The sequence below is a fragment of the Ascaphus truei genome, chromosome 5, assembly GCF_040206685.1.
Source record: "Ascaphus truei isolate aAscTru1 chromosome 5, aAscTru1.hap1, whole genome shotgun sequence".
NCBI classification, from domain to species: Eukaryota; Metazoa; Chordata; class Amphibia; order Anura; family Ascaphidae; genus Ascaphus; species Ascaphus truei.
The window spans coordinates 103,493,605-103,519,720 of record NC_134487.1 but is presented as its reverse complement, the minus strand read 5'-3'; the positions used below and the strand labels follow the sequence as shown (position 1 = coordinate 103,519,720).

The following is a 26,116-nucleotide window of genomic DNA, read 5'->3' as shown; positions in this document are numbered from 1 at the left end:
AGCCACGCGGGCGCGCCTAGGATGTAGATTGGTCGTGCAAGCCAGGTCAGGATTGGAGATGTGAGAATAGTTAAAGGTACTTGCCAGGTCCGGAAAGGAGAGTTGCTGATCGTCAGGGTGAATTGCCAAGTTCAGAATTGGAGAGTAGCGGATCGTCGGGGTGCGTAGCCAAGTTAAAGATTGGAGAGTAGCGGATCGTTGGAGTACTTAGCCAAGGTCAGGACTGGAGACAGGAGAGTGGTCGTTCGTAGCCGGATCAGGAGTAGAGAGATGCGGAGTCCAAGGAGATAAGCAGGGTCAGGCAACAAGAGGTTAACAGGCAAGGCAAGATCACAGGACTAGAATGCAGCAAGGCACGGCGTCACACTAGACTATGCTCAGCAATGAGTCTGCAGCAGGAAAGTATATAAAGGGTGAACCCCCAATAGCAAGCCAGGCTGGAACCAGGAAGTGGAATCCTATAGGCTGCTGGTGCACACAGGTGTGCCCTATGATGCAGTCTGATCAGGAACAGGGGCGGGCTCGTTCACACGCCGACCCGCGCGCGTCACAGAGGTCAGGGGGAGGAGTCTGGAACGCACGTCACTCCCACACCTGTCCTTTCCGTAACCAGAGCGGGGGCGGAGCTTGGAATGCGCGTCACTCCCATGTCGGTCCTGTCTGTCACCAGAGCTGGGGCGGAGCTTAGAGCGCACGTCAGCGGGGAGGCTGGACGAGCGCAACCCGTCGCGTGTCGGGGAAGGGGGCGGAGTCAGAGCCTGCAGGCAGAGAGTCAGACCGCGCAAGATCCACGTGCGCGCGTAACAGGGCCAAGAGATGGCGCATCCTGGGTGTCCATTGCAGAAGGGTCTCTAAGGTGAGGAGACGGTCTACGGCTGCCAGGATGGCGATTCCTCACATCAGGACAGACTAGCGCCTCCACTTCCATTGGATGAGTCCGATTAGTGTTCAATTGCAATATATTGATCTGAACTGCCACCACACCGTCGATGGGGTAATCTTCTTTACTGAGACCCCACAACTTCATCTTCTCCATCGACTTGAAGGGCAGATGGCTGAGGTGTTGGTCATAGAACGACCAGTAAATAATGGTCCCCTGGGACCCTGTGTCCAGTAAGGCAGAGGAATATATGCCTTCCACAACGACTCTTATGATCGCAGCTGGTCCTACCCTACTGTAGGCATCCGGTTGGGGAGCCTCCTCAGGGCGGACTTCCGAATTGCCTTCACCCTCCTCAGTCAGCTCCGAGATGGTGGAGAGTGATGGTTGCACCTGTACGGTTTTGTGGGCTTCGGGCAGGTCCTAGCGAAATGTCCCCTCTGACCACAGTTGAAGCAGCAGTTATCTGAGCTGGGACCTGAACTGTCCGGTGACCTGGGAGCGGACTCAGGCACCTCTGAGGTGGGGGTGTCTTTTTCACTTTTGACCCCCTTGGCTTTCTGCACCGTTACTTCTTTGGCCTCCTCCTTGCGCATAAACTATAAGAAAAAGGAAACCTAGTGAGTGAGCACCCAGTCACAGAATGGGTAATGTGATTGTATTAAAAACATTTTATTGTCATCAATGAATATAAAATAAAGGGATTTAAAATAAACAGTATACAAACGTAACTGTAATCAAAATAACATTGCTATATAAGCTATGTTGATAATACATATGGAAGATATGACAAATGGTCAAAATCTTATGCTGTACATAACAGCCTAATAGGAATAGGGGTTAATATTAATCACTGCTGTGTATTAACTGCCTTAGTGGCCAGTGATATATGTGGGTAAGATAGACCCAACTAACTAAATATACCAAAACTGGCCTGCTGATATCCTAACTGAAGGTAAGTACAGGTAATCCTCAAAATATAGGAAGAGGTGATACAGCAAGGGTGCACCTTTCAGAGGTTATCCCTTTGTGGGGGCACGTAGCCACTATTCCGTCAGTAGGGATAGACTACTGCATAGGGTAATTGTGACGAGGCAGTAATACATATAAAGATCAAGAGGGATACGTAAAGATCACCTATATGAAAAGGACAATAGTAGTCTTACATATAAACGTATCCCTGTAGGCAAAATGAGTGTCAACTGTTTGTATAAGTGGCACAGGAGCCCGATCTAAGTGGGCAGCTGTGCTGTAAATTGGGGATTAACATCACCCGATCGATCACAGAAGCGCAGCAGCCGATGCACATATGCTGCTATAATAGAAATAGAAGTCCCCCACACACGCGGGACGGTATCATTGCGGCCGCAACATCAACAGATATTCAATCTAAGTTGAGGAGTCCCGACGTTTTATCTTACCATTGCTACATCACGATCCTGCAAGTAGCTACTCTACATCGCAGGCTCTCTCTTGTAATAGGGGACTTCTATTTCTCATTGCTTATTACTTTAGGCATGTCCTCGAGCACATCAGCATTGATATAATATGATCAGTGCTGATGTAGGGGATAATGCATGTATGAGTTTAGTGTGAGTGTATATTACCCTCTTGGCTCTGGCTGCGCTGGAATTGAGCACAGGATACATAGTAACTTACTTTGCCACGATTGCAACTGTGTTCTTTTCCTATGTAGCTATCCCTGTGGTCTGTGCAGGAAGCCGTTTAGTCTGTCTTTTCACGGCATTATCTATTCACTGAAGATCTGCACAAACAGTCATTTGGGATTGATTGGGTGATCAGACACAAATCACCATCAATCTCACAGCATAGCAGCCTATTACATTGGGCTACTACATTACTGTGACCAGTCGGTGATTGGATTAATATCACCATCTACCTCACAACACAGCATCTTTACTCACATAGGATTACTGTATTGCTGTGAAGGGTCAGGTGATTGGATTTAACTCACCGTTGGCCTCACAGCATAGCAGCATATGTGCATCGGGCTGCTGCGCTTCTGTGATCGGTCGGGTGATGTTAATCCCCAATTTACAGCACAGCTGCCCACTTAGGCCTCGTTCAGGGTGCAAGCTTCGGAGGGAGGGCGTGCTGCCGTGCGTGCTGCCGTGGGACACAAAGTATTCAAATTGAATACTGGCTGTCAGGGTAGCAGCTGCCCTGTCTCCGAAGCCCGGAGTTGACGCTGGCTACAGTTTCAATAAACAAAAAATCGTTTTTTGAAGCTGCAGCAGCGTCACTGGGACCTCGGCAGCCAATGAAATCATTCTTGAGAATGATTTCAAGACTGCAGCCTCGATCCCTAAGCTCACGTCTGTAGCCCCGCCCCCTCCTCAACTCCTGAAAAAGTCTGCTGGGGATGAACACACATCGCCCAGCAGACTGCCGCCCTCCCTCCCGAACGCCCTCCCTCCAACTCCTGCCTCTGGCACCCTGAACATCATTGGATCGGGCTCCTGTGCCACTTATACAAACAGTTGACACTCATTTTGCCTACAGGGATACGTTTATATGTAAGACTACTATTGTCCTTTTCATATAGGTGATCTTTACGTATCCCTCTTGATCTTTATATGTATTACTGCCTCGTCACAATTACCCTATGCAGTAGTCTATCCCTACTGACGGAATAGTGGCTACGTGCCCCCACAAAGGGATAACCTCTGCAAGGTGCACCCTTGCTGTATCACCTCTTCCTATATTTTGAGGATTACCTGTACTTACCTTCAGTTAGGATATCAGCAGGCCAGTTTTGGTATATTTAGTTAGTTGGGTCTATCTTACCCACATATATCACTGGCCACTAAGGCAGTTAATACACAGCAGTGATTAATATTAACCCCTATTCCTATTAGGCTGTTATGTACAGCATAAGATTTTGACCATTTGTCATATCTTCCATATGTATTATCAACATAGCTTATATAGCAATGTTATTTTGATTACAGTTACGTTTGTATACTGTTTATTTTAAATCCCTTTATTTTATATTCATTGATGACAATAAAATGTTTTTAATACAATCACATTACCCATTCTGTGACTGAGTGCTCACTCACTAGGTTTCCTTTTTCTTATAGTTTATGCCATTGTATCCCACCTAGAGAGCACCTCACTCCTATACTATTCAGCTGTGCGGGGGCTCCCCCCTTTTTGTGTGTAGCCTCCTCCTTGCGGGCATCTTTGGCCTTTTTGGGAATGTGCATCCGAGTGTAAGCTTCATGCCCTTTCACCACACCCAGTAGACCTTCCAGCGTAGGTGGTTCCCCTTGCAGTAGAGAGCATTTGATCATCACAACAATATGATCAGTGGGTATAGCCCCTCACAGGAATTGTTTTCGCCAATACACATTTACTTCAGAGGCCTTGATGATTTTGCGAGAGCGTAGGTCCCACAAAATTAACTGGATCCGATGAATAAAGTCAGATAGGTCTTCCACTTCTTTTTGGCAAAGATGGTAGTACTTGGACCATAGCTTACTTTTGTTGTCTTCTCTGCCGTAGGTCCGTGTCAGTAAAGCTATCAGCTTTTGTGCCGTGACCTCTGCATGTTAATCCCTGTACATTTTCATCATTGTGGATGCGGGAGGTCTTAGACACTCCATTATCCTCTGCCTTTTTACAGTGTCTGGGCAGGACCGTTCCTCCAGAACCTGTAAGGTGTAGTCCTTCCAGGTTTCGTAGGCCTCTGGGCCTGCGGGAGAAAGTTTGACCCCTGAAACGAGTTTCAGTTTACGGTATTGCTGTGGGGAAGGGGGTTCGTTTTTGGTGACTCCCAGCTGCTGTATGGCATTTGCCAGCATTTGTATGTCGCCCGCACGGTGGGGGTTGGAACTGTCCATACTCGAGCGGCAGTTAGAACAGGATATGACGCTGGCGTCGTCTCCACAAAGACTCTCTGAGGATGGGGAAGACATGCACATAGCCACCTCTTGTAAGTCTGTGTGCGAACTAGAGTTCTGATTTTACAGGCACGTCGGGGTAGATAATGGGACACCCGTTACTGAGCGCTACATGGAGCCATAAGTTGGATGGGCCTCCTTCTTCTGCTAAGTCGTGTCCACCACTTACTAAAACTGAGCACCACACTCCGTCTGCGAGGCGACTTAGGATTTTTGCATCCCTTAGGCCTGGGTACTGACCAGAAATAGGCATATATCATAGGATGAGGTGTTAGCCGTGACATCTGCTACCACCGCGCACCTGGAGGTACGGGGAAGGCAGGGAGCCCAGATGGGGACCCTGGCTACATCTATAATTTTTTGTACGAGTGCACAGTTTTATACAATTATTGTTGATTGGCTACATTTATATGAAGATATTTTACATTGCTTGCGCCCTCTATTTTATCTGATTTTGCACAACCCTGGGCCTCACTCCAGCTGCGCTACATTACACAGGCCGGCCCAGCACCGAGACACCTATATAGTGCATCACCTACTCCCAGCACCAGCAGTCGCTACTCAGCTCTGTGCTTCTCTACCTCAGTCCTTCGGCGCTCTTCCCACCCCTCTCCTCTCTATCGTCCGTTCCTTCCTCGTCCAATCAGCGGACGTCTCTCGCGGTTGGCAGGCGCTCAAGCCCCTCCCCCCGGCAGCCATTTCCCGCTCGGCTCCGGCGGTGTGTTCAACGGACGCTCCGGGGAGGAATTTTTTTTTCTTTGTGCGCAGTTGATCCAGGGATCAACAGCGGCAATATCACCATGGTAAGGGGAGGCGTGTACCGGTGTATGTGTGAGAGAGCTTGTGCCAATGTGTGGGAGGGGGAACCTGTATCGCTGATCCTAAGGGAGGGGGGGGAGACCACGAGGTGATAATCACCGGGAAAGGAGACCACGAGGTGCTCCCCGGGATAATCACCAGTGATGTGCCCATTTATATGTGACCTTGTATTGGGGGCCAGGGAATATTACTATACATATATACTCGGTTTTTTTTACATATGTATATGGCGTTGTCTTGTCTTTCACATTGAGGTGCCTGCTGAGCCCCTTCGGGTTAGGAGCAGTATGTGAGAAGTAACTCCCTAAGCGGATCCCGGCTTTGTGTCCGGGCTCAGGTCCCTGTCTCTAGTTCAGGAGTCTCTTCTACACAAGGATATGGCAGGCAGCTAACTCGCGCTGCAGTAATGCGGCAGCAGCAGGGACACTGCTCAGCATGGAGATTAATACCTGCTCCTGTTACCATAATCATAAATGATGAGTCTGTTATCTGTGCAGCACTTGACTTTTCAAACTGGGCCATTGACATGAGCATAGTGTTGTGGGGGATAAATGTACAATTGTACTAAGCAGTCTTATGCCATAAGATTCTTTGCAGCTCTGGAAGACGCTCATTCGTGTAAATAAGCTGCCAGGTGTCTCCCAGCGCTGCAAGAAGTAGTCTGAGGCCTTGCCCCCGCTGCCTACTACAGCGTCCGCCGCGCGCACGAGAGCCCTCCCCGCAATGGCGGCGGGCCTGCTGCGAGGGGGGGGGGCCCCCGCAGAACTCGCGCGAGAGCTACTCCTGTTCTCAATAGAATTGAGAGCAGGACTCGCGTCGAGCGATTAGGCACGCCCCCCGGCAGTTAAGCCAATGAGGGCGAACCTGTCGGGTGACGTCATGGCCGCGCCCCCGTCACTCCTCCGCCACGCCCCCGTCACTCCTCCGCCACGCCCCCCCGGTCTCTCCTCCTGCAGTGAGCTGCAGACCGGGGAATCGCATGAACGCGCCGCCAAAAGCGCGGGCGCGCGTTACAGCGGAGAGACCGGGGCCTTAAGGCTGGGACCCGCTGCGCCCGGCAGCGCGAGCGGTCGCACGAGCGTTCCCCACCAGCAGGGGAATCCTCCCGAGCCGGTCCCAGGCCCCCCTCGCTGCACTACACGCTGTGATGCGTCAGCCGCCAGGGGATTCAAGAGAATTGTAAGGCTAAGGCCCCGCTGCCTAAGACCACGCGCCCGAACTGCAGATAGGCGGCGTGTGGAGAGGCACTTGGGACTTTTTCCAAAGGGACCATTTTTGCGAGGGGGGGGGCGTGGCCATGACAGGTGGGGGGCGCGGCCATGATGTGGGGGGCGCGGTCATGACGGAGGCGGGACCGCCCGTCAGCCCCTCAACCACTGTCGCTGAGCCCCTCAACTCCACACACACTGACAGGCACTCACACACTCACAAATACACACGGTGGGTGGGGGGGGAATCGGAAGAGGGCTCCCCCCCCCCAAGAGGAGAGAGTCTGTGGGAGGGAGCAGGGGGGACTTCCTAGGTGCTGCAGTTTATTTAAAATCGCTGCTTTCCCCCCGCACTCTCCTCCCCGCTCCCCGAAGCCTCTCCTCCTCATTGGCTCACAGCCACACCACGTGACGCGTCGCCGCTTGGGATTACAATTCTCTTGTATCCCCTGGCGGCTGACGCGTCACAGCGTGTAGTGAGCTGTGCAGCGAGGGGGGACTGGGACCGGCTCGGGAGGATTCCCCTGCTGGTGGGGTACGCTCGTGCGGCGACTCGTTACGTGGTGTGGCTGTGAGCCAATGAGGCGGGGAGCGGGGAGGAGTGTGGAGGGAAAGCAGCGATTTTAAATAAACTCTGCAGCACCAAGGAAGTCCCCCCTGCTCCCTCCCACAGACTCTCTCCTCTTGGGGGGGGGGAGTCCCCTTCCGATTCCCCCCCTGCTCCGATCCCCCGGGCTCCGATTCACACCCCCCCCGTGTGTATTTGTGAGTGCTTGTCTGTGTGTATGTGTGTGACTCAGTGCGTGTCTGTGTGTGAGGGGCTGAGGATTTGAGGGGCTGTCCTGCCCCCCCACGTCATGGCCGTGCCCCCCCACGTCATGGCCGTGCCCCCCCCACCCGTTTTGGCCACATCCCCCCGCTCGCAAAAATGGACCGGATAAAGCCCCAAGTGCCTCTCCACGCGCCGCCTGTCTGCAGTGCGGGCGCGTGGTCTGAGGAAGCGGGGCCTTAGGCTTTGCCTATAGTGACGGCGAAACGATGGGTGACGTCACCCGTCGCCACCGGCAAAAGTTATGTTTCGCCGGTCGGCTGCATCGCGGGATTCCCGCAATTTGATTTGTTCAAGGGCCGTCACGTGACGCAACGGCACCTGAAAAATCAAATTTTGCCGGCGGCGGGTTTTCTCGGTGTCGCTTGTCGCCGTCGCGTGCACTATAAGCGCACGCGGCGGCAGCAACGCTTTTGTTTTTGGGCGAATTTGCGTCACCGGCACTGTGCCCAGGACATACTTGAAAACGAGAGGTATCTCTCAATGTATTACTTCCTGGTAAAACATTTTTATAAATAAATAAATAAGCACGACCTTATGGTATAAGACCGCATACTAAATATGGGCCAGCATGTCTACTGCAGGCCGTCAAACTGCTTGTTTCCGTGTCTGGCACGGTTAAGACAAATAGAGACCCCGCTCAACCTGAATAAGTTATTTTGTTTGTGGAATTGGGCGCTACCTAGGAGGTAACTGAGAACAGTAAAGGTGTGTCCGCGAGAGAAATCCTATATTTGGTGCACGCCATTATTTTGTAGAGTATTTGTGTACATACTCTATGAAATAGTGGTGTGCACCAAATATAGAATTTCTCTCCCGGTGCATCTCTTGTCACACTTTACTGGCCCGGGTAAGACCTTGTTTGTCTTGCAATTATTTGTCCATCATATGTGTTTTGAAGTTGGTTTAATTTGAAGTGCATATTGCCCCATAACACTTGAAATGTCTCTTGATTTGCAGAGTTTACCATTGAACCCCAAACCCTTTCTCAATGGCCTCACGGGTAAACCAGTGATGGTAAAGCTGAAGTGGGGTATGGAGTACAAGGGCTACCTGGTTTCTGTGGATGGATATATGAACATGCAGGTAAGCAATACACAGGTGTGATTGCAGGTATCTGAATATATTGTTGGCTGCGGGGGGCATACCGTACAGGTGTGCTTGTTTTCCTGTGAAGCAAAGCACCTTTTCAGCATACCTGTAGGCCAGGGCTCCTCAACTATTTCTGCAAAGGGGCCAGATAATAAACCTTTTAGTTTTAGAGTGGAATAGCAACAAACTTATTGCAATTTATTTTTAGATAGATTTTAAAGACTTACAAAATACTGTATTTCAACATATTGTAAGTATTTCTAAGGGGTGCCATAAATATTGACATTACCCTAACTTACAAGTAAGTTTCAGTGTGAAAAATGACTTGGCTCCATAAGCAACTAGTATGAAATTAGCAGGACCAGAGCGTCTACAGGTCACATCATGGCACTTGACATGCCACTTTTTGCCTGCTGGTTGCCAGTTTAAGTGCCCTGCTTATAGGCATTCAGATCTCAAAGGAAATGTGTACAATGGTGGCTATGTACAGTGTGTGTCAGTGTTTTTAATGATAGTATTGCTGTAATAGCAAGACGGCACTACAGGAGTTTGGTTACTAACATTTGAGTATACAGAAAGTATACTAATTAAACTGCACTCTAGGAGTATAATCCAGATAAATTATGACTGTTGTGCAAGGGACATATAAAGGGGATGAGACCGCTCACACCATGTCAATCCAAACAGAATAATTGAAATATAGTTTAAGCAGGTGCTTGGAGGAGAGATAAACTTGTATTAACAGAGTTGATCCAAGGGGGATCAGAAAGGTTCCCCCTATATTTAGCACTCCATGCTGGGTGTCAGTAAACGGACGACAATAGTCCAACAGATAATTACTGTTATTTTGTCTATTGACCCAATGGAACCGGAAAGATCATAAAATAATAAAGTTTTATTAAATTCAAATATTGATTAAAAACACATATATACATTCATACATTAAAAATCCCCATAGTGAAGTGGATATAGGAGCAGCCGTCAATGGTATGTATGACTCTCTATAATAGATTCTGGCTGCTCTATATGGACATCTAAATATCTTGTGTCAAATGCTGTTCAGGTCAGCATGTGAGAATATATTTTCCTAAACAGGAATGTGTTTATGAAAAAGGGCAAATCCAATCTGCTTTTGGTACAATATATGCACTGTATTTCCTTACATCCATCACAGCGATACTAAACATCATATGCCACTGATTACCTGCTGACCTGAACAGCATTTGACACAAGATATTTAGATGTCCATATAGAGCAGTCAGAATCTATTGTAGAGAGTCATACATACCATTGACGGCTGCTCCTATATCCACTTCACTTTGGGGATTTTTAATGTATGAATGTATATATGTGTTTTTAATCAATATTTGAATTTAATAAAACTTTTTATTATTTTATTATCTTTCCGGTTCCATTGGGTCAATAGACCAAATAACAGTAATTATCTGTTGGACTATTGTCGTCCGTTTACTGACACCCAGCATGGTGTGCTAAATATAGAGGGAACCTTTCTGATCCCTCTTGGATCAACTTTGTTGTGCAAGGGAACCTGGAGGGACCCTATACCTTCCTAAGAGACAATATATAGCCAAAGATAGGGGACCCAGCGCTCAAAGAAATAATGAAAAGAACCGAAATGTCAAGATTTTACTGGAATATAGCCACAAAATTCCAGAGCATATAAAGTACAATGTACTGCGACTCAAAATAGTAGAAATGGCAAAATTGAGTTTACAAATATAATATGCATAATGTGAGGGAAATATGGAATGGGAGAACAAATGATAAGGGAAGGAGGAGGAAAAGGGGGAGGGAGCAAGATACAAAAGGGGGGCAATGTTTCGGGGTGTAGTGCCCGTTCCCCAAGATCACAGTGATCAAGGGTACTTCCCTTATGTGCTATAAGGACAATGTCTCACAACAAATAAAATACACAATTAGCAAATATAGCAACCTATTGGGTAAAGCAGTGTTCCAGTAGTAGTAACATAAGGTAAGCCAAATCTATGTACATATAGCAAAAAGGATGACAGTGCAATATCAAGCCTAATATCATTGCCAATTATTAGGCTTGATATTTCACTGTCATCCTTTTTGTTATATGAACACATATTTGGCTCACCTTGTGTTACTACTACTGGAGCACTACTTTACCTTTTTTTTTTTTAGCAGGGGCGCGCAAACGTTTGCAGCTGCGCCCACCCCATCTGCTGCCCCATGTGCTTTTGCCATGGCATCGTGTCAGCAGCCGTCTGAATCTCGGTAATGCTGTGCTTATAGTGCCGGCGTCGCAGCAAAACAAGTGCATTGCCGCCGTCACATGCGCTTATAGTAAGCGCGGAGCTACGGATTGGTCGCGATAGCTGGAAGTCATCTCTCTTTGATTTTCCAGCGACCGTCGCCGGCACTATAAGCGTAGCCTAAGAAATAGGTTGCAGAGGCCTCACACGATACCCCAACATTTAATTTAAATGCTGTGAGGAAGAGCGCGGGGCCACTGCGACCCACCCCCCCCCCTACAAAAATCTCCCACCCCCCGGTGGCGCGCCCCCCAGTTTGCGCACCGCTGCCTTATAGGTTGCTATATTTGCTATTGTGTATTTTATTTGTTGGGAGACATATTCCTTATAGGACATATGGGAAGTACCTTTGGTCGCTGTGATCTTGGGAAACAGGCACTACACCCCGAAACATTGCCCCCCCCTTATTTTTGTCTTATTCCCTCCCCCTTTTCCCTCGTCTCTTCCTCCTCCTTCCCTTATCATTTGTTCTCCCATTCCATTTTTCCCTCACATTATGCATATTATATTTGTAAACTCACATTTGCCATTTCTACTATTTTGAGTCGCAGTACATTGTACTTTATATGCTCTAGAATTTTGTGGCTATATTCCAGTAAAATCTTTTCTTGACATTTCGGTTCTTTTCATTATTTCTTTTGCGTGCTGGGTCCCCTATCTTTATGCTATAACATTTTTGAGTGATTCATGTTTTCAAAACTCCTTTGAAGTGTAATGTTGCATATGGGAATGGACGTCGAGCAATCAACTAGCTTTTTTACGTTGGTAAATCAGTTCATATGGCTATCTGGACTTTTTTATGTGCAAAAACACTGTAATTGTGTGTGTTGGAGGGGGCGGGGAGAGTTAAAGACTATCCCAGATACATCAAACAGTGTTAAAGAAAACTGGAGGTGTGATCTCCACAAATTAGTCAATTTTTGCATGTTGACCAAAAAGGTACTAGTTTTTGGAGATCACAATTCCAGTTTTCCTTAACACTGCTGGATGTATCAGGGCCTAAGACAGTATGAGATAAAAGATTCCGTTTTAACACTCGGCCATTTAGGGTGCTCCATGAATGCTATTGAACTGTTGCATTGCTCTGCAGGGATACCCTGATCTGCAAGTTTTCTCCAGCTGATTAGTCACATAATGGAAAGCAATATAATTGAAAGTATTAGATCTGCCTATCTTAGATGTTTGTAATGTTGTTTTTTTTTTTTTTTTTTATGTGAAGTCCTGGTATGCAATATGTTTTGTATGTCAAAAATCTAATTTGTTCTTTTTTTTTTTTTAACGAAGCTTGCAAACACTGAAGAATACATAGATGGTGCCTTGTCTGGACATCTTGGAGAAGTTTTAATAAGGTAAGCATGCTCAATTAATTTTATACAAATAGCTTGTCTGTGAGTAGACAGTGCAGCAAAACTCACGTACTTTTCATACTACATTTTTGGTTTGTGTCTCAGTGCCTGTTACTGTTCATATTGAAACCAACTACAATTTCCATTTTTACATTGGGGATGTTGTGGTGGCAATTTACAACTTCTATGGGTTTGCTGATTCAAATTGATCCTTAACGACTTGTAGATCATAAATCCTAAAATATGCAGAAATGTGTATAATTTATTTTTTAATCGTGTGCGTTTTTAAAGTAGAAGTCTATTTTAATTTGAATACAATTATGGACATCAATCTATTCTAATGGTTTATGTTGTGTTTCCTAAGCAATAGGTGGGTGGCGGGATTACTGAAAATAACATTGAACTTCTCAGTTGGCTGCATTACTTGACACTTTCTCTTGATGCAGGTGTAACAATGTGTTATATATACGTGGCGTAGAAGAGGAGGAAGAAGATGGAGAGATGAGAGAATAAATTCACGTTCTTCACATTTTGATTTTGTATATTTCTGCAGAAAAAGAAACTACTTTAATTTGTTTTGAAGGCAATTTTTTTTACACAACTTTCTTTTACCTGTCTCTTTTTGTGTGTTAACAATAAAAGAAACTGCATTGTAATAATACCAGATGTGTCCATGTCCTCAATGAATTGAATACAATGAGATGCAGAGGTTTATGTAAGAAAGGGCTGGCAAGCGACATTGTATTAAAGGAATCTTGAACGTAACTTCAGCATTATGTTCAGGGGCCTCATCACACTAATGCCTGGTTAAGTGACAGATAATAGAACATTTAAGTGAAGAAATACTGGTGGTCTTCTTGCTTTTTTGCACTCAGTTTGTTAATATCACTTTTCTTCTGTTTTGGGATTGGGGGTTGAGAGCGCCGCATTAGTTTCCTTCCCACCTAAGAAAGAAGCAGAGGATCTTGGTTACTTTTTGCAGGTGTAAAAATACCATGCAATTCTGAAAGTCCTACTTTGCAAAAATATTGATTGGTTCAAGGTCTGTAGTGATTTGGAAATGCTATTAATTTGATTTTTTTTAATTTTTTTTGGTAGGTGTAAGCACTCAACTGGGAATCCTGCCTCAAATATTTAACATTGTTTCAATCATTTTTATATTTATTTAATGTAAGGTTGAGTTCAAATGGTATTTGAAATTCAGGCCTAAAATGCCTGGAATATTATGAAAAATTGCATAATTTTATCAATATTGTCCCAACCTTACAACAATACTCCAAGTTGGAGCTTCATTTATTTAAGCTACTACTGTAATCTTAACACCTGAGCAATTTATATTGTATATTTCTTGGAAGTACTGAGAAAAACAAAAATAACATGGTATTGGATTTCAACCTTTCATGAACTGCTCAGCAATGTATTGTTGTTCATTGGAGTCCCTTAAAAATCTGACTGAGCAGAACTCCTGCTCATCACCACCTCAGTTTACATAAAGTAGCAGTTTTCTAAATTGTTATAACATTGCTGTCAATTGTTCAGTACTTTTGAAGTATGGAAAAATGTTGCAAAAGAAAAATATCTACCATTACTACATTTTTCTCGAACTCCAAATAACCTCAATGTACTCGTACTCTACACCTCTACTTCCTGTCCTGCCTTAACTCTGTTACACAGGAGGACATGTTGCTGCTGATCTATTCTCCCTCTACCACCTGCCCTCTTGACCCCATTCCCTCCCATCTCAAACCTCTCGCTCCTACTGTAATCCCTACACTCACATTTCAACATCTCCCTCTACTCTGCTACCTTTCCCTCCAGGCATGCAATAGTTATACCCTACCGGTCTCTCTAATTATTACCCTATCTCCCTCCTGCCTTTTGCCTATGAATGTCTTGTATTCACTCATTTGCTCCATTTTCTTACCACTTATTCTCTCCTAGATCCTCAAAAATCTGGTTTCTGAACTGCTCATTCCACTGAAACAGCCCTGACCAAAATAATAAATGACCTTCATGCTGCCGAAGACAAAGATCATTACACTGCTCATATTACTCAACCTCTGCCACCTTTGATACTGGGGGACGACGCTCTTCATATTTTCCACACTCTTGGTATCTATCAGCTCTATCCTCTTACCTCTCCCATCGTACTTTCAGTGTCTTCTTTGCGAACACCTGTTGGTCTGTCCTGGGATCTCTTCTCTATTCTCTTTACACACTCTTGGTCAGTGTTTCCAAACTCCAGTCCTCAGGGAACCCCAACAGGTCAGGTCTTAAGGATATCCCTGCTCCAGCACAGGTGGCTCAGTCAAAATGACTGAGCTGCTAAATGTATTGTATGTCTTTATTTATATAGCGCCAAAAGTGTACTCAGCGCTTCACAAAGAATACAGTACATGGAATTTTAAAAATACAATAAGTGCAGCAAAAATCAGACAATGGGAAAGGAAATCCCTGCCCTGAAGAGCTTACGATCTAAGAGGTTTGAGGGGAAACTTACAGAGACAGCAGGTGAGGGAATAAGTGCTGTAGATGGCAGTGCTTGGCCACAATGGGTGGTATAAGTGACTGGGACAATAGCCATGAGTGCAGGCTATTGGGATGCTTGATTTGTGGGGCAAGTTTTTTGTTTTTTTTCAACTTCAATTTTTTATTGGTGTTTTCAAGCATACAATATATCACAACTCATTGTAGAGTACACCGTTTCTTTTCTTAATAGAACAAAGAACACCGTAATCAAGGTGACGAACATTGGGAATTACCTAACATATTAGACGCGACACACCAGACATACATGACAAAGGGCCTGGGGGGAAGGGGAGGAGGAGGGGGGGGGTGGACACGAGGAGTCTTTGTGCGAGGTAAGATGTCGATCGCTGTGGCTTTCTGGATCCGTCTTGGATTCTTGTGGTGTCTTATTCCAACTTTGTCTCGGAGGGTTTCTACTTGTGCCCTGCGTATCTCTACCCTGAGTGTGGTCGGGACTGTCATCTGATGTCTGCCTACCTGTCCGTCGCTACGTATTGTCGTATCTTACTGCCCTTAAAGGAGAACGCATTTGCTGCTATCATTGGAAAATTGCTGTGGTACTTACCCCTGGGATATCTGTCTGTGCCAGCCATGGCGTCCAGACTTTTAGAAAATTTTCGCCGGTGTCATTAACTAGACTTGTTAATTGTTCCATCCGACAGACATGCCAAATCCTGTTTCTAATTGTGGGGATGATTGGTACTTCCTGTTGCTTCCATAATGCTGCGATCTCGCATCTCGTGGCTGTTGCCAAATGCGCGATCAATTTATGCGACACATTTGATATACCCTGGATCCGCCTGCCCAACAGGAACACACACGGGTCCAGGGGGATCTCCAAACCAAGAATCCTCTGTAGCCAATCTCGAATTTGTTCCCAAACCGGGGCCACTCTGTTGCACGACCACAGCATGTGTTGCAAATCCGCCACCTCCCCACACTGCTTTGGGCAGAGAGGGGAGTAGCCCCTAACAAATTTAGCCAACTTTAACGGGATGTAATACCAGCGCATAAGGACTTTATATGCGTTCTCCTTTAATGTGGTGCATATGGAACTTTTCGGCGCTCCCTGTATGATCTTGTCCCATTCCTCGTCCTATAACGTCTCGTCTAAGTCTGATTCCCACTGTCTAATGTACGTGAGTCGTTGGTCGTTGGGGGTCTCTGGACAGATCACTTCCCTGTACATCCTAGATGTTAGTCCCCTTGTGTCCGTGCCCCTAAAACACAGCTGCTCAAAATTTGTTCTTACAGGTCTAATTGGGGTTTTGTTATAGAAATCTCTGATCTGAAGGTATCTAAAGAATTCCTTATTTGATATCGCCATTGTGGCCTTAATTTGGTCAAATGTTTGTATATATTTGTTACCCTCCAGATCTTTAAGCCGTGTAATACCCGACTGTTCCCACACTAGCAAATTATTTCTATTCATCCCTGGAGCGAAGTCTGGATTGCCAATAATAGGTGTCATAAGTGAGTCCTTGGAGGTTAGATTGCATCCGAATTTAGTGGCCTCCCATACCTTTAGTGAATTGACTATGGTCTGAAGTGGCGTGTCCATCTTGATTACTCCCCTCTTGGGTATCCAGATCACGTTCTGTATATCGATAGGTGCACAGCAGTGTTTCTCTAATTCTACCCATCTCCTTAGTTGTGGCTCCATGTGCCATTGTGTAATTTGACTTAGTTGGGCCGCTTTGTAGTAAGCTATCAAGCAAGGTACCGCTAGTCCTCCTCTGACGGTGGGTCTCTTTAAGATCCCCTTTGCAATTCTTGGGTTTCTCTTATTCCAAATGAATTTCATAATTTGGGACTGTAGAGAGAGGATATCTGCTGTTACTATAGGTACAGGTAGACTCTGGAAAAGATATAACATCCTCGGGAGGAGGTTCATTTTCACGCTATGAATCCTCCCAATCCATGAGATACTACCTTTCATCCAAGTTCGGAGATCCTCTCTCAACGTCTTAATTAACCTGGGAAAATTGGCTTTGTATATCGTTTTGTAGTCCCGTGTAATATATACCCCTAAATATTTGATTGGAGGGTTGCCATTTGAAATTAAAGTTTATTTCTATCAATTTCTCCACCTCTTTGGGTAGATTCATGTTGAGGGCTTCTGATTTAGCCTGATTGATTTTAAAGCCAGAAATTTGGTTGAATTTACTTAATATACCAAATGCATTGAGCAGGGATGTGAGAGGTTTTGACAGCGTCAAAATGACGTCGTCAGCGTACAAGGCTATTTTGTGTGTTTGATCACCAGTCGAAATTCCTGCAATATCTGGACTATGTCTGATGTGGGCTGCTAGGGGCTCAATACAAAGGGCAAACAACCGCGGGGACAGCGGGCACCCCTGTCTTGTTCCGCTTTTAATGTTAAATTGCTCGGAGGGGTATCCCTGATGTCTCACCCGTGCCGTTGGGCCATCGTATAGTGCCAAGCGTTGCTGTTAGGTAGGACCAGTCTATTCTATCGAAGGCTTTCTCTGCATCCAGACTTAACACCATGGAGTGAATGTTTTTCTGCTTGGCCAGATCAATTAAATCGATTATCCTCCTGGTGTTGTCTGCCGCTTGCCTACCCCCGATAAACCCTACTTGATCCGTATGAATCAACCCGGGAAGGACGCTACCCACTCTGTTAGCTATGAGTTTGGAGTATATTTTAATGTCGGAATTAATCAGAGATATAGGCCGGTAGCTCTTACAGTCTGCCGGGTCCTTTCCAGGTTTGTGGATCACTGAAATTGAGGCCTGAAGCATTTGAGTTGGGAAGGAGGCCCCTGCTAGAATCTCATTAAATAATCGTAGCATGTGAGGGGCTAATAATTTCAGATATTTTTTGTAATACAGGTTCGAGAAGCCGTCCGGCCCTGGTGCCTTAGCTGGTTTGAGGTTTTTAATTACCTCTGATAGCTCTTCTAACGTGAAGTCAGCTTGTAGCGCCTCTCTCTCATCCCTGCTCAGTGTGGGTAGTTTTGCCTCTTTCAGAAATGTTTGTAACATCTCTTGTGTTTTTCGATTGTGGGTGACTATCTCCATTATATAATGTTTCATAGTAAGTTTTAAATTCTTCTACTATTTTCCCATGAATGGATGTCAGATCCCCACTCTGGGTTCGTATTGCGTGAATGTGGGACTTTGGAAGCTTATTTTTTAGCTTGTTGGCAAGTAGGGTATCTGGCTTGTTGGCTTTTTCATAAAATTTGCGCTTAGACCAAGTCATTTCCTTCTCTGCGTGGGAGGAGAGCAGGAGATTGAGCTTTGTTTTGGTATCTAGTAATTGTTTCGGGATATGATCCTGCTTGCTCTCTTTATGGCTGGCTGATAGGTCTGCTAATTGTTGTTCTAACTCTCTTATCTTTTTTTCTCTTTCCCTTCTTCGTTTGGCGGCCAGATTCATTAATATCCCCCTGAGGGGCCTCCCACAGCGTGGAGTGTGTGGTCACCTCCTTTTCTAAAGCCGGTATTTTTAATAGGATCTCATTTAGTTTCCAATTCGCTCTGTTTGTCTAGTGGAATTAAGGTGCATCGCAGCTCTATAGATGCATGGTCAGACCATGAAATATCATGTGTCTCTGATCGAGTGACCCCAGGAACCAATCTATTAGACACAAGGAAGTAATCTATCCTGCTGTAACTGTTGTGTGGGTGGGAGTAGAATGTATATTCCCTCACTCCCTGGTGTTGTTCCCTCCAGATATCCAAGAGTTGGCACTGTTTCAGCCCTTTCGATATGGATAGTACGTCCTGTCTGTGGGCTTTGTTAGTGTTAGAGCATCTGTCCAGGTCAATGTTAAGTGCTCGGTTCAAGTCTCCTGCCAGTATGATATTGCCTTTCGCAACTTTGTGTAACTTGGAAAAATATACATTAAAAAAGTCCCTGGAGGATTCGCATGGAGCATATACTGTCGTCAGAGTGGTGGGGTGGGCTTGAATAGTCCCGGTTACTATTATGTACCGTCCCTCTCTGTCCGTGTATGTTCTATCAGCTATAAATGGTAATCTGTTATGAATTAAGATGGCTACCCCTCTTTTTTTAACTTGTGCAGAGGACAAGAAACTCGTCCTGAAATCTTTACTCTAAAAAGTTTGGCCTATTATACCTTGAAAAATGCGTCTCTTGCACAAACAGAATTTCTGCCCCTTCCGCTTATAGTCCCTAAATGCAATCCTTCTTTTAGCTGGGCTATTGAACCCTTTCACGTTATGTGAAATTAAGACTATTTCCTTACTCATTTGTGATCTTCAGCCTTTTGATCTGTCGTAATCTTACTGGACTTGCCTGCACTGATCCGCTCCGCTTCCTCTTTCTTCACTCCACCTGACCCGTTCCCCTGAGGAAACAATGAATGGGGAACACACAAATGGGGGAACCTGGGGGAACATAAACACAAGACCACATGTCACAAAAAAATAACATTTCTCGGCGCCTCTTCTTTCCTCCTCCGGCTCCGAGTCTGTTGCCTTTGAGCTCCAGCCCGGTCTGCGGGGCTAGATCTGACATCCTGGAGTGTGTGTAGACCTCTCTGGCTCAAATGACTTCGTTAGGCCAGCGAAGAGCTTCCCTCCCCACTCCTAACATGCGGCCCAAACGGACTTAAGAGTAGGACCTCCCCCCACTCCCGCCCAGCTCTACAACTTAAACTTTAAACTAAAACCACCTTTAAACTTAATGACCCCCTCCCAACACCCTTCACTCGCCACCGTTGCTCCCTCGTCCTGCACCTTCCTCTTTTCACCTGGTCCCTACCACTTTGGTGCTCACTGCTGTGATCCGTGTTCCTTCTGGCTTTCTACGCTTTGTCTAACTTCCCTTCTACCATTCTTTCCTTCCAGCTCCCCTTTGTCCCTCTGACTCTTCCAGCCTCTTCCCCTCCAATGTTACCTACCCCTACCCTCGTCACCTGCGCTGCCCTTCTATCTACCTACTTGACCCTTCTACACACCTGCTGTCACCTTGTTTTAACTTCCCCCTCCTCTTATCTTCCACCGCCCCTCTTCGTCCCTTCTCTAACTCTTACTTCCTTACTCCCCTTCCTCGTTATCCCTGTTCTTACCTACCTCCTCCTTCATCCCCCTTTCTGTCTAACCTACTCTGACCTTCATAACTATCTTCCACTGTCTTTTCTATTGTGGAGTGCCTTCTCCCCTCTCCTTTCTACTATTAATAGTCCCCTTCTATGTCCCGTCACTTCCTCTTACCTCCGCTTCGCTTCCCCGCCCGCCTCCTCCTTGTTTCTAATGTTTAAAAGCCGGTCCGGCAAGCTTCGGCCACCTCTGGGGTCCTTCTCTTCCTCGCCTCTCTCCGTCTGACGTCATCCGTGCCCGCCTTGTACGTCCGTGACTGCCACCTTCAAGATGGCGTCCGATCTTCCGGCTCAGGGTGGTGACGTCCTTCCGCTCCGCCGCCATTTTGGATCTCGTTTCTCAGCCAGATGGCGGTGTTCGCGCTCTTTCCAGGTTCCCGCCGTCCTTTACCTTCCTGCTCCTGCGATTCACCGTGGATCCCGAGATGCCTCCATCTACCACCGCCATCTTTTCGGACCACGCTTTCTCCACCTTGGGGTTGAGGGCCAGCGATTTCAGGTACCTTTATTTCCTTTGCAGGTCGCAGTTAGTGGGTCTTTGGTGGCGTGTGATTATCAACTTAAAACTGGCTGAAATGTAGCACAACGTCTATAGCTGCTGGGGTCATTCATGAAACTTGAAAACAGAGTAAATATTTAACTTGCTTTATGTTTTGTTTATTTAGTCTTTAATTGTCTCTTCTCGCTCGTGGAGATTTGGGGCTTTGCGACCATATTGGGTCCAGGGTTGGTTCACTGGGGCTCGGGTGTGCGGTGACCTCCCCTAGCCCTAACTTGTGCATGAAGACAGGGCCTTCCTCCGGCTCCCTCATGATCATGGTCTTGCCGCCCCGTGTTACCGACAGACCAAAGGGGAAGGTCCACCGGTACCGCACACCATTGTCTCTGTGTTTTGGTTATTGGGCCCAAGTTCTTCCGTCTGGCCAGTGTGGCCGGGGCTAGATCCTGGAATATTAGCAAACGGGCCCCTTCAAACTCCACTGCTGGTAGTGGTCTCGTTTTCTGGAGCACTGCCTCCTTCGTTCGATAGTGGTGCAGCCTGATCACTATGTCCCTTGGCTGCTCATTCTGCAGCGGTTTGGCCCTTAGTGCCCTGTGGCAGCGATCCATATCCAGCAGGCTTTGCTGCGTCTCCGGCAGTATCGATTCCATCCACCGCGTGATGTATTCATCACAGTCCAGGACCGTCTCTGGCACTCCTCTGACCCGCAGGTTGTTTCTCCTATCGCGGTTCTCCGCCTCCTCCTGTCTGTCCCAGATATCATTGATTTGTGCCTGTAAATCCCCAGACTTTTTATCTTGTCTTTTGATGGCTTTAATGGATTGATCCACCTTAGTCTCGAGGACCCCCGTCCTTTCTCCCGGGCCTGTTACCTCTTTTTTAAGATCCCTCATCTCAGCCTGTAACATGGATCGTAGATCGTTATAGAGCCGCATGAAATCGCACTGCCGAACCGGAATCAGGGCCTGACTGCTGATTTCTTCCCCTTCTCCGTCTGGCTCCGACTCTGAGCCCGCGTTTGAAATCGGCGCCATTTCTGGCTCCGCTCTGCCCGGCCGAGCTCTGCCGAAATATTCTGGCAGCCCTTTCTTTCTTGTAACTCGCACTCCTCGTTTGGACATCCTGGGTTATTGTGCGTTCTATCTGTGCTGTGTATGATGTTTTTTACTCGCTTCTGTGGTTTTTTTATTGTTTATTTCTCGAGCGGGGCACGGAGCAGTAAACCTACACGTCCATACTCTGTGCCGTCGCGCATGCGCCTCTGTGGGGCAAGTTTTAAGGTTAGTCAGTGTTAAATGAAAAGGTTAACACCATTTGCAGGGGAAGAGATGTCAGGGAGCCGTGGGTGAGATCAGGTGTGTTGACCTACCTGTGCTGGAGCAGGGATATCCTTATGACTTGACCTGTTGGGGTTCCCTGAGGACTGGAGTTGGGAAACGCTGCTCTAGGTGACCTTATCACATCTCTTGGGTTCAAATATCACCTCTATGCTGATGAGACACATTTACCTTTCAACCCTAGACTTTACAGCAGGTGTATGTCTCTGAATGTCCCTCCACCCACTCAAACTTAACATGTCAAAGATTGAGCGCCTCATACTTCCTCACAAGCCTGGCCCTACTGCCCCTTCTTGATTACTGTTGGCAGTACTATCAGTGGCGTAGCTAGACATTCGCAGGCCCCCGGGCACAAAAAAATTCAGGGCCCCATTAATACTGCAATTTCTTCAATAGAACCTTAGTGAAAAGTCAAAGTCTCCTGATGAAACCTTTGACAAGGTGAAACGCTTAGACTGACCAGTTAGCAGGATACACAGCATTACCAGCCTGCCTACCACTCCGCCTCCAGTACCATCCGGGAATTCCACCCAGAGACGTGAGGCTGACCAGTGACGAAGTAGGAAAATACACGCAGTGTTACCTGCCTGTCTACCACTCCGCCTCCATTCTGGGTTTCCATCCAGAAACATGAGGACGGAAGACGCACGCCATACAGAGCACGGGAGCTGAATGCTGTCGGCGTTGGTTCTACAATTCAAATGCTTGATTTTATCTTGCACAATGTGAGTATTCTACCATTGATTTTTCTTCAGTCTGCGCTATGTCCCGTTTTTCTGCTTCACTCCACTAAGGTTCCTGTATATGTATATGCAGACAAGCTTGATGCTAGAAGGCAAAGATACCTTTATGCACACGTCTATACTAAGAAATTTGTGAGTACACATTTCTTTGGACTTTTCACTAAGGTTCTATTGAAGATTGATACTTGAAAAAAACATATTTACACTATTTGCTTGTGTTTATACCCTTTCCCCCCCTCTCTCACCCTCTCTCCCCCCTTTGGATTGAGGAAAGCAAATCTACACCAAGGGTTGAAGCTGCAATTTACTGATTTGTTTGTATTTGATTTTCCAATTATAATCACTTAATTCACTATATTTTATTATAAATACACATGTGCACCATTTTATGCACCATTATCACTTGATGTTTTCTTACTGAAGATTAATATAATAGATTTAAGCGCCATTATATAACACTTTTTTCTTAAACAGTTTGAGGCTTAGCTGACGGCTTTTGCGTCCAAAAATCTACACTGAACTATCTACACATATGGGAATGGTGAGATTCTTTTGAGCCCTATACCTATGTGTATTAACCCCTCCAGCGTTACTGGACACCTCATATCTCACTTTAATCCTCAGTCCCTCTAGACTATGGATACATTTGGAACTTTCATCTGCCACATCTGCAATATTGCAGCAGCCCTCACGTTACTGTGTGCCTCATATATGATCAATCATCCTCACTGGAATCACAGCTTATGATTGGCTAAATGTGTTCTTTATACATTGTTTCTAACAATAGTTTTTTTAATCTCCATATTCTATCATTGATTCAGGGATCTTGCCTGCCCCCTTTTTTTTTTTTTTTTTTTTTTTAAATAAAATTGTTAAATTTTTGTACCTACTACTGACACTGGCGCTCTATTTCTTCCTTTGTACACATTATTATGGATTAGGTTAATCCACACTTAGAGCAGCATTTTTCTGTAGTTTCATGCGATTTCCCATATATATTTTTTTATTATAGTCTACCACTTTTTTATCTATACATTAATTTTAGTTTATTATCACTATTCTTTATCTGAGCGCTGGTTTGTTATATACTGTATACATGTATAATTATATATATATATTAGTTTAAAAAATGTAATAAATTAAATGATTGAGATTAGTGAAATCATCCGTATTTGTGTTTTGCTGGTTTCACAGCTTGTGTCATTGGGTAAACTACTATCTCACTATGCCCTCATCAATCAAAATAAATGGTCCGGTCAGTCTGTCGTACAGGAAAGCAGTGTGCTTGTATTCTGTGAAATATTCTAGGGAAATTTAACATTTCTATCACGTTAGCACATACTGTTTTTTTGGGTTCTGCCGTTGCTCTCTCCAAGGCACGACGTAGACGTTCTTCCTGATTTAACATTTGATGTTTACGTTTATCTTCGCGTAATCTGCAATATTGAAAACACGCATCATCTACTATCCTATAAGCCTAGCACTGAGCCGGAAGTATGCCGGAACTAGACATTGTAAATATTAAAGTAAGGATACACACAATTCACATCTACAAAGCAATAGTGACACAGTATGTCACAGTAACTTTTGTGGTTTCCAGTAAATCAGGATCCAGTGGGATTATTTCAAGACAAAGGCTGAGATTCACTAATATCCAAGAAGGGGAATTTGAGCTTGATCCTGAACTACTGCCATTTATTTTAATGCCACCCGGCAAGGTCAAGTTCTGATAGTGAATCTCCCCCAAAATAGTTAGAGTAGCCACCCATATTATTCTGTTTTTTTTTTTTGTTTTCGTTTTTTTAAATTTCAAACTTGGTTTTAATATTTAATTTGCTAATGCATCCTAAAAATTGTTTGGCCTGCTTTATAAGACCAGCTTTAGTAAAATAATGAATCAAAGTTTATTTTTTTTATACTGTGGTGTGGTAGGATCTAAATCTGAATAAAGCACTCTCTTTTTTTGGCTTGTGTGCAGTTAAAAAGCCCGTGGCATGGAAGGGCTTAAGACACAATTTGGTCTAAAGTCTCTAAACAATTTGCCTCAACTACTTTACAATTAAAGTATATCTACTTTACCACAGTTTCGGGCTCGGTGTAAGACTTGCCTCTTCCTTCCGGCTTTTCTTGTCTAACAAAACAATTCTATATCATTTTAATTTGTTTATTTATAAAGTATTGCGGTGCCCCTTTAAGTGGAGGCGTGTTTTTACTCAAAAAAGAAATGATGTAAAGTGCATGAGGAAAATGCAGCAACACTATGCATCTTGCCTAATTATTGTAATGTGTATCACTTTTAACATGCATAAAAACTTCCTTCTGCCCTTTTTGATACTGCAGATTGTATGGTATTGAAAAGTTTGACATTGTCTTAATCTTTGTGAAGAATGTCTTCTAAGAACGGTATAGGTCCTGCAGAACACTTCACATTTGTATTATGAAAAACTTTTCAAAAATCAACTTACAAACACATCTGAAAAATGGTTACCTCGCTCTCAGCTCCTTCTGTTTTGCCTTTTTGGCGACCTCTACGATGTCCCTCGGAGTGGACTCTAATTTATCATGCAGCTCTTCAAAACGGCTCTCAATGCTGGCCAACATTTGTAATGTGCTCCCAGAGGCTTGTAGTTCCCCGATACACGTTTTGTACACTTCAGCAATCTTTTTGTTCAACGTAGAGAGCATCGTGTCCTGGTATTAAAAGATCAGATTCCATGTAAACAAACTTCTTAATAGTACTGTAGTATGAAGCTAAAGCTAACTTTAATATTTGCGTTGTCCCTATATAAATGATCATCCTTTAGGTTGGGATATTTGTCGTGTTGGCTCCTTATTTTTCTTTCTTTTGGGGGATTTTCTGTGACATTGTTTTTTCTATGTATATATTTTGCTTGTGGAGATCCTCCTCAAATGCATGGAAACACTGCTAGAACACAGACCCCTATTGTACCTGCAGTCTCCTGGCCTTCCACTGTGCTCTGATAAACATGTCTGTACCATAATGCATCAATGGCAACACAGCGTTTATGGGGATCCTGGAGTTTGGGTGGAGGGAGATAGGGCGCCCAACACAGCCTTACATTTAGTGACCCACTGGAGGTCACCTCAGGTGGCACAATAGCACCCGAATAAATAAAAAAAAAAAGCTGTGTGTGCTGTGCATGCGCATAGTAAGTGAAACTTCTTTGACTTTTGTCGCAGAAATTGACTTATAACGCGCGTGCTCGGCACACGTGTCAGTCAGTGTATGTCAATCAGTGAGTATGTATGTGCGTGTGTGTCAGTCAGTGTGTGCATGTGTGTCAGTCAGTGTGTGCGTGTGTGTCAGTCAGTGTGTGCGTGTGTGTCAGTCAGTGTGTGCGTGTGTGTGTGTGTGTGTGTGTGTGTGTGTGTGTGTGTGTGTGTGTGTGTGTGTCAGTGTATGTCTCTCTGTGTTGTGTGAATGTCTCTCTGTGTCGGTCAGCGTGCGTGTGTGTCAGTCAGTGTGTGTGTCAGTCAGCGTGTGTGCGCGT

The 26,116-nt window shown here is 45.3% G+C and overlaps 2 protein-coding genes across 4 annotated transcripts in view; one reads left to right on the top strand and one right to left on the bottom strand.

Moving 5' to 3' along the window:
- The first annotated feature begins 5,457 nt into the window (after window positions 1–5,457).
- Window positions 5,458–13,061, top strand: SNRPF (small nuclear ribonucleoprotein polypeptide F). The gene is made up of 4 exons (XM_075600390.1): window positions 5,458–5,609; window positions 8,623–8,748; window positions 12,339–12,403; window positions 12,847–13,061. The coding sequence occupies exons 1-4, from the start codon at window positions 5,607–5,609 to the stop codon at window positions 12,911–12,913; spliced, it is 261 nt and encodes an 86-aa protein (XP_075456505.1). The 5' UTR covers window positions 5,458–5,606; the 3' UTR covers window positions 12,914–13,061.
- CCDC38 (coiled-coil domain containing 38) overlaps window positions 12,372–26,116 on the bottom strand; it is a 77,072-nt gene continuing 63,327 nt past the window's right edge. For 2 of the 3 annotated variants that reach the window (XM_075600388.1, XM_075600386.1), the window contains exons 13-15: window positions 25,093–25,295; window positions 23,947–24,040; window positions 12,372–13,344 (exon numbers count right to left, since the gene is read on the bottom strand). In XM_075600388.1, coding sequence (XP_075456503.1) covers window positions 13,231–13,344; window positions 23,947–24,040; window positions 25,093–25,295 — 411 coding nt within the window. In that variant the 3' untranslated portion in view covers window positions 12,372–13,230. Of the gene's footprint in view, window positions 13,345–14,324; window positions 14,417–23,946; window positions 24,041–25,092; window positions 25,296–26,116 lie in introns of all 3 variants that reach the window. The other variant, XM_075600387.1, reaches the window with a different exon arrangement.